We start from the raw sequence: 15998 nt of genomic DNA, 5'->3' as shown, positions 1-15998 counted from the left end.
CAACGCCCTGGAAGATAGCATAGAGTACACCCTCAGCAAGTCTGCAGATGACACCAAGCTGTGCTGGGGTGGGGGGGAGGGATAGCAGGTATGCTGGAGGATAGGGCTAGGATTCACAGTGGAACAATCCCAAGCACCAGTACAGGCTGAGGGCTGAGTTGCTGGGCAGCAACTCTGTAGAAAAGGACCTGGGGATTACACTGGACAATAAGCTGAATGAGCCAGCAGTGTGTCCTTCCTGCCAAGAAAGCTAATGGCATACTGGGCTGCATTGGTAGGTGTGTTGTCAGTAGGTCAAGGGAAGTGATTATTCCCCAATATCCAGGACTGGTGAGGCCACATCTGGAGTACTCTGTTTAGTTTTGGGCCCCCCATTACAAAAGGATGCCCTCCTGAGGTCCCTTCCAGCCCTAATTTTCTACGATTCTCCATCCAGGACTGTACTGCGACACAACCTTGTCTTAACAATAGATGTCAACACATCTCCACTGCTTTAACAATCAACACCTCCCATAATGAATCCAACAAAATCCATGGATCCTACACTTGCATTTCTCAAAATGTGATACATCTGATCCAATGCACCAAATGGCCTCATAGTAAACTACATGGGTGAAACTACATGGAAGCTATGCACTGGAATGAACTATGAAAAAAATATAAAGGACTGGGACATACAAGTGGTGGTAGGAGCCCGTTTTTCATAGAACCACCACATCCTTTCTGACCTCACTATCATTGTGCTCAAGGGAAATTTAAAAAACACCTTAAAAGGTGGGCTTGGGAGCAAAAATCCATATGCTGGCTGGATATGAAGAACCCAGGACTAAACATTGATATTTACTTCATAGCACACTATACTTTATCTGATTCCTGAAATTCTCTCTTTGTACTGCAGGTAATAACCACCCTCTTCCCTTTTGAAAGGTTCCTAACCTCTCATTAATCAAGTTTCTTTTCTTTGCTTAATTGTCTGCTACTCCTGGGAATCTCTCTCTTCCAATTTCAAAGTTATACACATTGTTTTTAATCATCACTGTGCCATCTTCTTTCCTCAGACCCGATGAAGAATGCCTCGCATTCAAAAGCATGTTTAACTTTTACTGGACCAACTGAATGGTTGGGATAAAGATATCACACACAAAAATCCTTGCCCCTCAATTCCTTGACTAACTGGGGTACATCATCACTCCAACACTTTCAAGACCAGATGTTACTATAGAAGCCTGTTCTGTCCTTTGAATCAAATGAGTCAGTTAGAGGACACATGTGGAATACAGACTCTGTGGATCTAGAGAAGGAACTGTCCACATGAATTGGATTCACCAGTGAAGAAAACCTTGTTTCTCTATCATTATTTCTTTCTGCAGACCTCAACTGCAGATGGGGAATTGAATTGACAAATAGCTTTAACAGGAATAAATTGGAGACCTACTTAAACAAGCATCTTGTCTGTCTATTAAAGACATACTGAAATATAGATTCAACTCCTGCCAGAAATCAGTAAGTTTTAATAGACATATTTCAATAGAGGCAATAGGGGGAGGCACACTTTGTGCAAAACACACTTCCAACTCATGAAACTAGCATTTCTGGATATTTACTTATCACTTTGAAAGAGTCTAAGTAAAAAAGAACTTCCCCCATTTGGTTTCTTCCCCACAACAACTAGGCAGGTTTATCCCTCATTTTTCTCAAATAACTTTTGTATGGATTCAAGCTCCATAGTTGCCTGCCAAGTCAGGGAACTCAGGGAAGAAGTAGACAAAAGCACCATTCTTATTCAAGTGAAAAATCTGTTGTTAGTTTAGGAAAAAGGTTTAAAACAGGGTTTCAAAATCATCTCATCTTTGTGAAAAAGACTTATGTGAAATGGAGAAGGTTGTCTCCCATTAGAGTTTAATCAATCAATCAATTCTGGGTGAGAGCACAGCACCTGAGAATGCAGCTTCCAGAGACAAAAAAATATAACACTATCCTGATATTCCTGGCCTTTAAGCCTAGTCCTTCTTCATTAAGGCATCTGGCCAGTACTCTCCATCTTTGGAGTATGGACAGAAGACAGGAAGTGCCCTTTTGAAGGGTGATGGTTCCAAAGAGTCTAGTAAAGAGATGGGCAAGTATTTGGGCTGGAGGGCCACTTAAGGAGTTTTGGTGAGCTGTTGTGGGCCCCTGGGGGGAGGGAGGGAGGAGAAATGGGGTGCTGACCCAGCCCAGCGTGGCTGGAGGTGGGGAATGATCCTATCTGGCCCTGGACCAGTCCGCTCCTCACCCACTCCCAAGAGTGCCAGATAGAGCAGGCTGGGCCTCCATGGAGACCGGCCTGGGATCCTCCCCCAGACAGGGCATGCTTGGCTAGGCAGACGGGATGGGGCCACAGGAAAGGAGTGGTGCCAGGATCATGGAGTGGTGACAGCGCAAGGCCAAGGCTCAGGGCAGAGCCACAATCCACTCCCCACACATCTCTGTCCACAGAACCAGTGCTCTTTGTAGGGATGTGTGGGGAATAGATTGTAGTTCTGCCCCTGGCCCCAGCCCCATGTTGTCACAGCCCCAGTTCCTGCCTGCTCCTGGATGCCACTCCCTGCCCGCCCACAGCCCTATCACATCTGCCTGGCTTGTGGGGGACTCAGGCCAGTCTCCATGGAGACCCTGCCTGCCTGCCCACCCCATCTGGCATGCCAGCAGTGGGTGTGGCGTGGACAGGCTGGAGTGCCCAGGCAGCAGGGCTAGGTATAGTGTTGTAGAGTAGCAGCAGCAACTGGAAGGAGCTGCCATGGCAGGGGCTGCTGGGAAGCTGAGTGTGGCTGCCACGCTGCCCCCACCCTGCCATGAGCCTAAGGACAGTGGAACTGACTTTGCATGCCATGGCCCGGGCTGGCCCTCATGTCTGGGCTGGAGAGGGCAGGGGGACTTACTGTGGGATGGATAGAATCCCTTGGTGGGTGGATCTGATTTGCAGACTGTATTTTGCCCACCCCTGGTCTAGCAAATGTATATTTCAACAGCAAGCTATCCATTGTAGACGAGCACACATTTTAAGTCTGGACTGGCACGTTGCATCTCCCATGTCGCCAATGAAAACTCAAATATGAACTGAACGTCTAGAGAATTAAGATATTTCTTTCATTTAATTGTATTACTTATGGCTAAAACTATGAGGAAAAAGGATCAGAATGCATGGATCCTACATTCGCATTTCTCAAAATATGATATATCTGATCCAATGCACCAAATGCTCTCATGGAAATCCTATGGGTAATATATAAGCGCTAGGCACAATGGTTCTCAACCTTCTTAGGTTCAAGACGCCCCTTGTTAGACTTATGACACCACTCAGAAAATACTAGGTCTTAACTTGTAGTCATTTCTTGAATACAGATACATACAGCAATTCTGTCACAAAGAACTCTGAAAGACCACAACAGGTCAGAAGGCTTTTGGCACAATGGATTCCTAATTTGAAATTGCTGGGTTTATTTTATGAACTGTGTAGGTGTTTGAATACCTAACAGTGTTCCCAGTACCCTGAAAAGCATCTCACCCCAGGGAGTCACATCGTCCTGGTTGAGAATCACTGCCCTAGCAAGCATACATTTTTTAATATACAAGTGGCCCTGGATGTTTTGATGACTTGAAACATACCGTGCAGAAGCAATTCATAGTGGAACAGTTGCCTTCGCAGGCAACTATTCAGCACAATAAAGTTATACAGAATTTTGTTTGTTTAGTATTCATTTCCACAGGTAACTGGTAAAAAAAATAAGTCAATCTAGATCTCATGAGTTTACACATTATGGACAATTTAAATCTAATTCTTAAATCTTACCCTTGTGTACTGGCCTCAGCTTTTACACTGGGTCAGCAAAATGAAACTGGTTGCTAAAAGTCATCAGAACATGACTGATAAGCCCTTTTTCAAACTATGTCATCAATTACTAGTGCATCCAATTCAAGACTGACAGCAATACAGTGTTGCCATCCACACAATGCCAAATGCATTTATAGGCAATTTAAAATTTTACTGAAAAAATATTTTTCCCATTACCTGCCACTTCTACATTGCTGCAAATGTGCTAATAATCACCATCCAACCCAGTGAATCACAAAGTGCATTTACCTTATTAACTTTCTCTGCACTGCTACCTACAACTACAGAGCAACCACAAGTCTGTAGGTGTGAACTGATGGCACTGCAAATTAAGCAAAATACAGATTAATACATAACAGACCACTCTCCAGCAAATCCTTCATCTTCTAAAAACATGCTTTTAAATAAATAGATAAATAAAATCAAGAGCCAGACTTACCTTTACCAAAACCCAAATGCATTTTGGAACTAAAACAAGATTCTCCAAACTTAGGCAAACTTAAGATATAATATTTTAAGTTACTATAGCATTTAACTCAGTTATGTCTTCAAAAGCTAAAGTATAAGATCATTCATTCAGAATCACAGAAACATAGGCTGAAATGTACCTCAAGAGATCATTTAATTCATCAATTTACTTACTGGCAGGATTAAGAATGCAGGGTGCCTGTATGAGTACTGGGAGGCTACTCCGACGCACTGTAATTACAGTGTGTTGGAGCAGACTCAATGACTCAATTAATCAAACCTGCTGGAGTGTGCTAATTAGTATGCTCCAGCCAGCCTCTGCGTCTCGTGTATCAGCACCCCCACGCTTCAAAATGGTGGTGGGGGTACTTTAACTAAAACTTGTTCGATGAGCTTTAGATAAAGTGCCCCAGCCACTGTTTTGAAGTGTGGGGCACTGACACACGAGATGCTTCAGACACTTTAATTATGGCAGCTCTTGAAGCTGCTCTAATTAAAGTGCTCCCCCACATCCCTGGAGCACATGTAAAAACACCCACAGAGACTCTCTCTCAGTGTTCGGATGACCTGTTCTTAAGGACTTTTAGGTAAGGACATTGCTTTTACACACCCTACAGTTAGTCAGATTTTCCTCAATTCTCAAGGATAAGCCAAAGTAAAAAATCATTTATTTTTAACATGAAGAACATGTATTGTAGCGTGTTTAAACCACTCTCATGTGTAAAAGGAGTCTAATCACATAGTCAGGTCTGGGCATAGTAAATTAAGTAAGTAAAATACAACAGAACCGTAATCCCACAGTGGACTTTGCACAAGCTATTATATCTCACTGCAAAAGAAACTAGGATCCAAGAGAGTATGTGAACACTAAGGAGTTCTCTACCTGTGAAAAAACATGTCTGCAGGCTGTATTTTGCCTGTTCCAAAAGGAATACATAACCACACATCTGAAGTGGTCAGAGTTTTTGTTTGTTTTTTTTAACGGGCCCTTAAATTTTTATTTTTTGTTGCATAAAAATTAAGATAAGAGCATGCCAATATGGATATTTTAAAACTGCAAAAACCAGAAGTCTCCTTTACTCCTCAAACATACTACTGTGAATAGCACAAAGTAGAATGCTCAACCTTATGCACCTTGTGGCTCTGCCAGCTTTGTTCATGGAATCAGTTTTATTATTGCACAGGCACATTGTAAAAGGGTAAACAACACTCAATCTTGGTACCAATGTCTTAATGAGAACCAGACATTTACGTATGACAATTACGTTTTAAAAGAGCAGTAACAGAATGCTGCATTGTCACAGGAACAATTACTCCTGCCGTTTCTTAGTTGGATTCCCCTCCAGTTAGCCATCTAGCGATATTACTTCAAATATTTCTAAAAGTTCAATAATCTCACAGGGTTCAAAACCTAGGAAAAATCTGCAGAATGCTTTAAAAGGGGATGTTAACAACTTCAGCATCTGGATTTCTATGGTGGTACTGTGAGAATATTGATGCTGCATAAAAAAAACCAACACATTGCTACCTCTTTGAAGTAGGTATTATCTAAGCCAGGTGATTATTGATGGAGAGGTTTTGAGGAAGAAGATGGTCTATTAAAAAGTTTCTTAAGTATGGAAGTGTTAAACATGTATTGACTTAATAATGCTCATGCACTAATTTACTGCTCTAGTAAACTGTTTTTGTTTATGTACAAAAATGAAAACTTATATTTTTCAGACTTGCATTAAAATAAATGTAGATACTATTAGCCACCATTTCTACAATAACCTATCCCCCCCACCCCTTTCAGGTACCAAATAACCCACAATTTTGTTTTTTATTCCTCATATCCTTTTTAAAACCATTTTCAAAGTCATATAATTCCTTTCAATTTATCTAATCCAATTATTTCAGTGATGATAAAGTTATATTTCACTAAACTGTTTTAAGATTTATCCGTCCCTGACTATTCATTTAAAAAGGAAACAATTTTTGCAGTATCTTACAGATAAACATATGAAGAAGCTATAATCAGTACTAGCAGGTTTTTTTTTTTATTTTTCCCCAAAACTAACCCTTAACCATGAATCCAGGCAACCAACTGAAGAGATACTAGCATCAACTACTTCACAATGGCACAAAAGAAAGAACAAGACCATACTTTAGAAGAAAGCCTTCATGGCAACTGTCCCCAATGTCATCATCACTTAAGACAGTGTCATTTATCTAGAATGCAAGAGAATGAAAAGAAAAAGTTTAGATGAGGATATGCAATACACCAGAAAATATATCATTTCCTATTTCTAAAAGTATTTGGGGATAACCCAAGAAGATCCTGAGCCATTTATTTTGGAAATTTTAAGAATTGAGTATGTTATAAATCACAAAAACCAGTCTTACATTTCTGAATGAGGCCAGACACCAAGAGAGGAGCAGTTATACCATTACTCTATTCCTCCTCCACTTAAAAAGGTAGACTGTTTTCAACACAGCATTTTCCTAGTGCGCTGTCCAGAATATTTCATACCGGCCCCAGTGAAGCTGTTTCCTTAGGAACACTGCCCCACGTTCTAGTGGATCTCAGTATTAACATCTACTCCTTTGCTGCAATATTAGTGCCAGTGGAATATTCTTTCCTCTCCCTTCGTAAAAAGAATACCACCATTCAACAACCAATTTACCTAGACTGCTGATCAAAATTGCTGCTAATACTAATTCATGGGGTATAAACTATTACCAAAAATACCACTTAGGAGAGCTTTCTTGCACCAAACACTCAAAATGGATAATGATTTCTCGGAACAATGATTTATTTTACCACAAGCAACACTAAATAGGAAGGGCAGAGGTGCTTCCTTTTCAAAATGCAGCTAACATAAGAACTTACATCTATTTCTTCTGGAACACTATGTGATTTCATAGATGAAAGGAGTTCCATTACAGGAATAACTTCTCCTGTCAGCATTGGAATGATGCTCTGGCCCTGGGCAATAAATAAAGTGTTGTGAAGTAAAAGCATAGCATGCAAGATAGAAAGCTACTAGCAACAGTGGAACACCAACAAGCCACATAAGTTTACTTTTCTGTTTTGGGGAAGGCAAATGATACATATGTTCAACACTAGCCAAACAAAAGCAAACAGCTGATTATAAACCAGTGGTGGGCAATTATTTTGGCTGGAGGGCCTCTTAATGAGTTTTGGTGACCTGTGGAGCACCACATGGGAAGCCCCACCCTGGTCACCATATTGGGACAAGAAGTCCTGCCTAACCCCTGACATTTGCCACCAGAAGTCCCTCTTCTTGCCCCCTAGAAATACTGCTTTTGGGAATGGAGGGTTGCCATTTTGGAACCAGAAAAAAAAACAAATCATGCACTAAAAGTTAAACACCTACCATAACATTATTTTAATTTTATTACAAAAAATATGTCATGATTTGTGCTTACATACTGTATATAGAACTGTATAATAACTCAAAAAGAAAGTCTTACCTTTATATATATTGTGTGGGTGTGGGTGTTGGGGGAGTGTGTGCATGTATGGAGGGCTGTGGGGGATGGGTGTGTGGGGGTTTGTGAGGGGCTGTGGCTGTGTGTGTGGGGGGGCAGGGTGTAAGCGTGTGAGGTTTGTGCAAAGAGAGGGGGTGGTGCTCAGCCCTCACTGCTGGCAGCAGCAGGTGGGGGCACTCATGCCCCATACATGTGCTCACACCTGGTGATACATAGCTCCGGACAGTGCTGCGGGTGGGGGAGAGGAGCGCAGCCTGCTTGGCCCACCTCTATTGTGGGGGCTCCATGCAGTGAGCCTGCAGCTCCTGCACTCATGCAGCACTGGGGGAAGCCCAGCGCTGGAGTTGGCTGCCTTCTGCTGTGCAGATCCCGGGACTCTGCCAGAAATAGAGGGGAGCCCTGGCCCCTGCTTCCCTGTGGAGTCCCGGGACCTGCACAGCATGGGGTGAGGAAGGCAGCTGGCTCCCGCATAGGACTTCCCCCAGTGCCACGTGAGCATGGGACTTGCAGTCACGCCATGCAGAGCCCCTGTGATAGGGGCGGACCAGGGAGGCTGCGCTCCTCACTCCCATGCACAGCTCTGGCCAGAGCCACAAGCCACAAGGCATCAGAGCCTGCATGGGGCACGAGTATCCCAAGTGCCCTTGTCTACTGCTGGCAGCAGGGCCTAGTGCCATGGGGGGTGGGGAGGAGGGGGAAGTGTGCAGACAGTCCCCTCCCCCTCATACCCACACCCTGACCAGCTGAGCTCCATGCTCCCGCCACCCCCCTGGGCAGAGGCTCCACACTCCCTGCCCCCACCCAGCTGTAGTCTGCTCCCCCCTGCATCGCTTTTTTAGCTGGTGTCCACAGCAAGGGGGATGCCAGGGGAACTGAGCAGGTCCCCTGGGGTGGCTGCATGCTGGCCAAGCCAGGCCCTTCTGCCCATGAGGGTGGGAGCAAGGCACAACAGGGTATGTTGAGAGGTGCGTGTATACGTGGGTGCCTCAATCCCACTATTGTGGGAGGAAGGGCTGGGCTGGATACAATTCGCTGGTGGGTGCCCATGGGCTGGATGAAAGTGCCTGGTGGGTTGGATGCAGCCTGCGGGCCGTATTTTGCCCGCTCGTTATAAACTGTTATGCTAATCTTCTGAATGAAGTTTGATTGGCTCAGACAAGACACACACAATTTAATCATTTTACCACAGTGTACCACAAATGCAGTTATTGGCAAGTTTTACAATCCCAAATTTAGATGTTCTAGAGAATCAGACAAATATATTTTCATTCAATAATTACATGCAAAGTGATTTCTGCAATCTTTCCTTTACAAAGAACTAGGGTCACATTTTCAGATTGAGGAAGTCCCTTTATCTCATACCTGCAGTCTACAACCACATCTCTGTTTCAACAGGAAGGACTCCAAGCATCAGCTTTGTATCCTCAAAGGTTAATGACCTAGGAAAAACCTACCTTTGACAAGAAGAATGTATAAATCTATAGAAGCTGTCAACTTTAGAGATTTTCAAGTACAAATAAGTGGTTTCCCTTATCTGAAAGGTAATATTCTTCATAGATTTTTCACTTTACCCATAACGTGATGGGAGATATTTTCCTTCAATATGTTCATAGTTTCCATCATCATATCTTCACAAAGATTGCCTCCTGTGCACTGCAGGCCACTCAGCCAGTCCAAGGCATCTTTCTGGATCTCAAAAATAAGCAGCAGCACCAACTTCTAGAATCAATGGTTCCAATAAAATAGCTTTTTGACGGTGTGCTGTATGCAATCAGTCGCTCTTACCTGATCCTCCATTCTCTCTGTGCCTTCCAAGACAATCTTCTGGAAACCTTCTTGCCTCTCCTGAGCAAGAGAAGCAGTTACTTTTCAGAAAAATTATAAAAGCCTTGGTACGTCTACACACATATGCACGCAAGTATCAACTGGTAAAACTTTCTTCCCTGTAGAGTCATGCTTCTTTGATTCACATTTTGATGTTCAGGACTTTTTCCCTTTACAGAGTTCACAGTAGTGACAAGAGAAGCCATTTTATACTATATAAAAGCTCCCTGCCTGCCCATTAATAAATCTTTAACTTGTTTGGAGGTAGGTGTAAATAAGACCAAAAAAATCCTTTGCTCCCAAATTGAAAAAGAAAAATGAAAAAAGATGTAAAATTCAGCCATGATGATTTTCAACTTTTAGTTGAAAAAGGAATAGTTTGATCTGTCCCATCACATGGCAGCACAGATCTTTTGGAAGAAGCCTATTTACTTTTTACAAAAGGATGTATTCTCACGTTAGAGACGCTGAGAGAAAAAGAAGTCTTCAAAGCATCTCAACTTTTCTAAAACTATGCACTGAAGATCTCCATGCAAGGTTCACGTTACTGCATCACAGAATACACAGGAGGTCACGTTACTGGCTCAGTGGGAATCCCATGGCTTCAAGTAATCAGAAGTTTAGAAGAGAACATAATCAAAACGTAGCTTATTACAACAATATGTCACGCCATCTGGTATGTAACCTTGGCCCTAATGAATTGTAGCATCAGTCAATATGCTATCCCAGGCAAAGATTCTACAAGATCCAAAGATATTGTCTTACAGAAACTGAAGAGTTGCCACGTCTTTAGCAGGTTTACTCATTAGTCTCTTATTAGTGAGCTACTTGAGGCTGACCAACTGCAATGGGAATAGAAAAAACAGGCAACTCCTTACAACTTACAAATAAAGAATGAGCTGAGTGCAGCAGGATTTCCCTTCCAGGCAGCAATAAAACTTACTTCATTGAACCTGAAACAAGTGCTTGTGGAAGAACAACACTGGTGCCACACTGATCTCTTTAAGGCACTTCCATCCTTGACTTCGGTTTCAATGAGAATGCAGTTGAAGTTGAACAAAGCACTGTGCACATCTCTTGTAGAGAGATAGCTGATATTTCACAAACATAACACCTTCAACAACTAACTTTATAATATAAAGCCAAATTCCATTCTGAATAGCTTCTAAGGTAGTTGCTTGTTTATATCCATCATTCTACCCACTGTTTTAGAGATTTATCCAAAACCTCAAGTGAATATGCCAGTTCAGGATATTATTTCTAATCTGTACCAAGTTTCTCCTCTAAGGAAAGTTGGATGGTCAACGATTCAACCACAGTTGGAACAGGAAGGCATGATTATCCATTACAATTCCAACGGCCTCCTGTAGAATAAGGAGGCAAGACATTCTTCTTATGTACATTGGGTTGCTCCAGCAGCTTTTATTTTAAGAATCATAGTATTTGGCCAGATTAAACTTTTTAACTGGACAGTTTTCTGAGAAACAAGTAAATACAAATATAGCAATTTATGTTTATTAATCTATATTTTAGAGCACTTTTTCACTCAGCTCTTCATTTTCCAGGCAAGAGTGAAATGGAAGAGATAAGATGTGTTCATAAGTATTCCTGACTACTTTCAGGACCACTATGATAGCCACTTCTCTTTCAGGATTATTGCTGAGCCAAGCAGCTTCTCTGTTCCACAAAATAAAGAGACTTCATGAATGTAGGTTTAGGGACTGACAACTGCTTCTGAAAAGAAACTTTGACATGGAAGGAGGTAAGGAATAAGTTTTACTGATTCTAGAGAATCGTATTTCATCTTGAGTTTGATTGTTTTGCCTCAAATGTCAGAAGACTGAAGCAAGAGATAGCCATCAGTATGTAACAAGGAAAGTACTTGTCCAAAAGCACAAGAACCTGCTAACTGATGGTTATTAAATAATAAACTGCTAAGCAAGTCACTTGAGTTTTGGAAGATAAGAGTAGGCATGAAATTTATGTTTATACTATACTGGAAAATTACAAGACTGCAAATGATTAGATTCTCCTTTGAAACAGAATGACTAAAGTATCAAAATGTGACACATCAGTAAATTTACCGTGTAGTTACTATGAAATTTGTGTTAATGTAAAAAACAAAAACACCTTGTCATTTCCATTTATATCCTAAGGATAGAATTTTAGCTTTATAAAAGAATATTTAGTGTGCAAGACGAACTAGAACTTCCTCACCTCAAACTGCTGCTTGGCAACTTCTGACAACAAAATTACAAGATACTTACTAGCTACAAAGCACCAAGCATACTTTAATCGAACCTACTCTAAAACAGCTTTTACTGTAAAATGAGACTGCATTTTATTTTTAAAATGTTCAGTCTGTAGAGAAACTTCTGAAGTGGACTCAGAGATGAGGCCAGCCGCTGCTGAACACAATCTGATTAAGAAAACTCATTTGGAATATCAAAGGCAGAAGACATTTGGACTAAAACGAGAACTTTTCTCTCCGCTTCTTGCTTTTAGTTTGAAACTATGATTCTGCATTTCCTAGGTTCTCCAGTTAGTTTTAGACAATGCTTTATCCCCAGAAGTTCACATTTTCTTGCCAATTTGCGTATAGACATGGGTTTAATGTGCACGGCACATTAAGATGCTCTGTATAAAGGTTCAGTCACAGTTTTTCCTGTTTTGGAATCAGACACAAAGCAACTTTCTGAGCGATGCTGAGGACGTACAACTCCCAGTAATTTCAAAGGCACATTGGCAGGATAAAGGTTTGTTTAGCGTAGAGGTGAAGAATTTTTTCTATATGGAATTTTCTAGATAACATCACAAACAATACTATATGCCTCCTAAGTTTTACTTTTGTAAAATATGCCTTCCATATAAAAAGTTAAAGCCCTTTGCATATTTTTGGTTTAATGAAGAATAGACCTACCTTATGCATCCATATCCTTCCTTTCCTTATAATGTGTGTTAATCTATCTACACACACTCTGTGAAGAGGAAGGTAGAAGCTAAGTTCAGTTTGTGGCAGTATGATCGATAGTCCATAGGTACTTCTGTCCCCATTCCAGTTCCCGTCAAAGATTAATGAAACAATAATTACTCCTTTTTCTGCCAAGACAAAAAACTTCACATCTATTGCACCACTCTCTGCATTCCGAAGTATTTCCCCATTAAGCGTGTGGTTTGCAAGGAAAGTTATTTCCCCATCACTGAGAAGCACCTGTTCCGTTTTTGGGGCCCAGATGTGTCGTACTCTAGGGCCAAGAATATTGTCCCAGTAAGCAAAAGTAGCAGCTAGTAGTGGTGACTCTCCAGTCAGTGAGATCTCTGTCTTTGCAACTGCAGGAGAGGGTGGTGGACACAGCGTCGACATGACTTCCTAATTGTCACATCATCAAAATCCTTCCTTCTGTAACCTAGAAAAAGAAATTTAACAAGAAGTGAGAGTAGCATCCATTTATCAGTTTCCCCATTTTTGTTATCAAATGAGAGTTCACAAATTTCTCCTCATCTGTCTGGCAAACCATTGTAATCTCCACCCATGGAGAAAGTGTACATATATACCTTCCACTTCAGTTTTGTGTACAATCTGTCTCAGATTTGGTGCATACAACAGCCCTTAGAGAAGGAACAAACACCACGCCTTAGTCTCTTTCAACTGTATATTCAAACACACTAAATAAGAACAAAAAAAGCCACGGCTAATTTAGAAATACTTATGCATCTTTAATAGCCATTTGACTAAGGAATTAAATTCTTTAGACACTCAAAATTCTCATACATCACATCCTATGATGTATATACCTCACACGATCTTCCCAGGCCTTACATTAAAGCTTTACTGTATCATTTATTAACATATGAAGAAGCTATATGGTTGCTCACTAAAAATGTAAAGTGGGCTTCTGCTTCATTTTTCAGACAGGAAGTATTCCCTTGAATCAGTTCCACAATTATCTTCCTTGTACAATTTTCATACTTAAGCAGCAACTACTTATTCTTGTCTACATTGAACTGTGGAGGGCAAGTCTCCAGTCAGATTCAGACAACAGCTTTTGTCTGAATCTGACTGGATTCACCCCCGGACAAATAATCTCAAAATCCAGCTAAATAATCACCCCCGGATTTATAATCACCCCCGGATAAATAATCTCAGTGATTACACAAAAGCTTCACTTTACTAAGTATTTTAAGGCTCTACACTGGGAAACCTGTGGCTGGACATCTAGTTGTTGCAGATTTTATTGAAAGAATAAGGCTTTCAAAAATAAAAAACAACCCACCAACAAGAAAACACAAGCACAACTCCCTCACCATACATCATTTTAACAACACAAGCACTTCAAAGGGGCAGGAAAAATTGCATCCCACCTCTTGTCAAAAGTGTCAAGCTGTATACAACCAAAACATCTAGACTTCAGGGAAAACAGGCTTGCTCATAGCTAGAAAGTACCGGCATTTCAGCTCCACAAGAGATAACATGGTATGGTGGCACCAATATATGCTGATATATGAATGACGTATATCAAAATATTCAAAGGGAAAGCTGCAATGCTCTGAAATTTAAGGTCACCTACCCCTGAAAATGAATTAGGACTGAGAGCAAATAGATGTTTCATCAACATTGATCAAGCAAGCCTCAAAACATCATTTCACTAACCTAATGAACCTGCAGTGTTCAACCAGTACCTTCAAAAAAATATATATAAGGGATACATCAGTTGCAATGGAATAGCATTCAAAGGTGACAGGATCTGGGATCTAGGAACTTAATACATGGTTAAAATTACACCTCTTTTTACATTCCTAAGGCAAGCACCCATATTTCCTGGGTGCTTTCTACTCCAGCATGGCAGGACAGGGGAAATGTGTTTTCAAACATTTCTAGTGCTTTTCTACTTGATGAGCAGGGATCCTGGTTTTCGCCTATAAAAAAAATCCCTAATTTTGGGATTAAAAAAAGTAAACCAAAATCCACATTTTTCTGTGATCAAAATGAAACATCACTATACATTACTATAGTATAGTATAGTATACTATACACTATATATTAGTGGCGTTTCATTTTAATCATAGAAAAATGATTTTGGGTTACTTTTTTTAAATCTGAAAATTGGGGAATTTTTATTGATCAAAGAAAACTAGGATCCCTGATGATGAATCACAGATGCAGGTCTGCAACCAAGATGCATCTACTCTAGAAAGTTTTGCTGTTTTTAACTACACCAGCATTGTTTTTGGAAAGACTGTAAAGGTGCTTGCCCTTACATACTAGATAACTTAAGTGCATTTCTGTAGCATAGGCAGTTTATTACAAGCTCATTTGGCAGACACTCATTTCTTTAAGGGCAGGGAATCAGAAATCCCAGTAGCCCATACCAAACGCTGTCAGTGCTGGGCAGCAGTATTGGCTTTAAGTTTGGAGCAAGGGAAGAAACTAGAAAGAGAAAAGGACAGAAACTAAGAGATGTCAAACTGACCATCCTCTAAATGGATGGGACCCGTCAGCATTGCAAATAGGGAAGAAGCTGTTCAGTAAAAAAGCAGAGATGAGACGCAAACAGGCAAGTACACACAGCATCTCCAAAATTAGCCATCCAGTTTAGGGGCTTAACAGCCTTTAATACTTACATCAGCCAGTGGGCAAAAGGACAGCACTAGCTGTGCTAGTTAAATGGACACTCTCCCTCCCCACCCAAAACAAACCAAACCAAACCACACACATCAAACCGAACCCAAAAAACCAAGCTTTTGTGAGTTGAAATCTGTGCTAAATATATGGGCGGGCACGCGCGCGCGCGCGCGTAGAACAAATTTCATTTTACAGACTTGCATACACACGAGCTTCTGCTGTACCCACACACAAAGTTTGCCTCATAAAAATGTGTGCACATGCATATACAGAAATACATACACACTAAGCTTTTATGAGCTGAAGTCTATGTAGGCAGGTATGTGCAGAGGTGCCAGCGGGTTGCGCAGATCGTGCCACCCACTTGCCCTCTGGTCAGTCTGACTATCAAAGGTGAAGGCACCAAACCTGCCACCTAGTTTTGGAGGGGTGCGTGTGGCACAAGCGTCTAGTTACACAAGCTTACACACACACGGAGGGTGGCAGGTGCGCGGCGCCGCTGCCCTCTAATTCGCCGTGGTGCCGGGCAGACTGAGGCAGCGGCTTGGGCCGAGCCACCCACGCTCCGGCACCCGCGCAGCGCCCCCAGGCCCGCGGCCACGGGGCTCCGGGTGGGGCGGGTGCGGCCGGGACTCGAACCCCCTGCCCCACCAGGCACTGTTGGTTGGGAGAGCTGAGGCAGCCCCCACCAGGTAGCGCACACGACCCCCCCCCCCC

At 41.8% G+C, this 15998-nt stretch overlaps 1 protein-coding gene across 3 annotated transcripts in view; it reads right to left on the bottom strand.

The window, feature by feature from the left end:
- Positions 1-15998, bottom strand: part of CUNH9orf72 (chromosome unknown C9orf72 homolog) — a 34940-nt gene that overhangs the window by 18737 nt on the left and 205 nt on the right. The window contains exons 2-6 of one of the 3 annotated variants that reach the window (XM_019517031.1): positions 12579-13065; positions 9620-9679; positions 7212-7307; positions 6486-6550; positions 4121-4193 (exon numbers count right to left, since the gene is read on the bottom strand). In XM_019517031.1, the coding sequence (XP_019372576.1) occupies positions 4121-4193; positions 6486-6550; positions 7212-7307; positions 9620-9679; positions 12579-13022 (738 nt within the window). In that variant the 5' untranslated portion in view covers positions 13023-13065. The remainder of the gene's footprint in view (positions 1-4120; positions 4194-6485; positions 6551-7211; positions 7308-9619; positions 9680-12578; positions 13066-15998) is intronic. The other 2 variants (XM_019517029.1, XM_019517030.1) reach the window with 2 other exon arrangements.

Source organism: Gavialis gangeticus, unplaced genomic scaffold (genome assembly GCF_001723915.1).
Source record: "Gavialis gangeticus isolate Ggan-Ray unplaced genomic scaffold, GavGan_comp1, whole genome shotgun sequence".
NCBI classification, from domain to species: Eukaryota; Metazoa; Chordata; order Crocodylia; family Gavialidae; genus Gavialis; species Gavialis gangeticus.
Note: the sequence above shows the minus strand (reverse complement) of the source record. Positions and strands in the feature narration are given on the sequence as shown.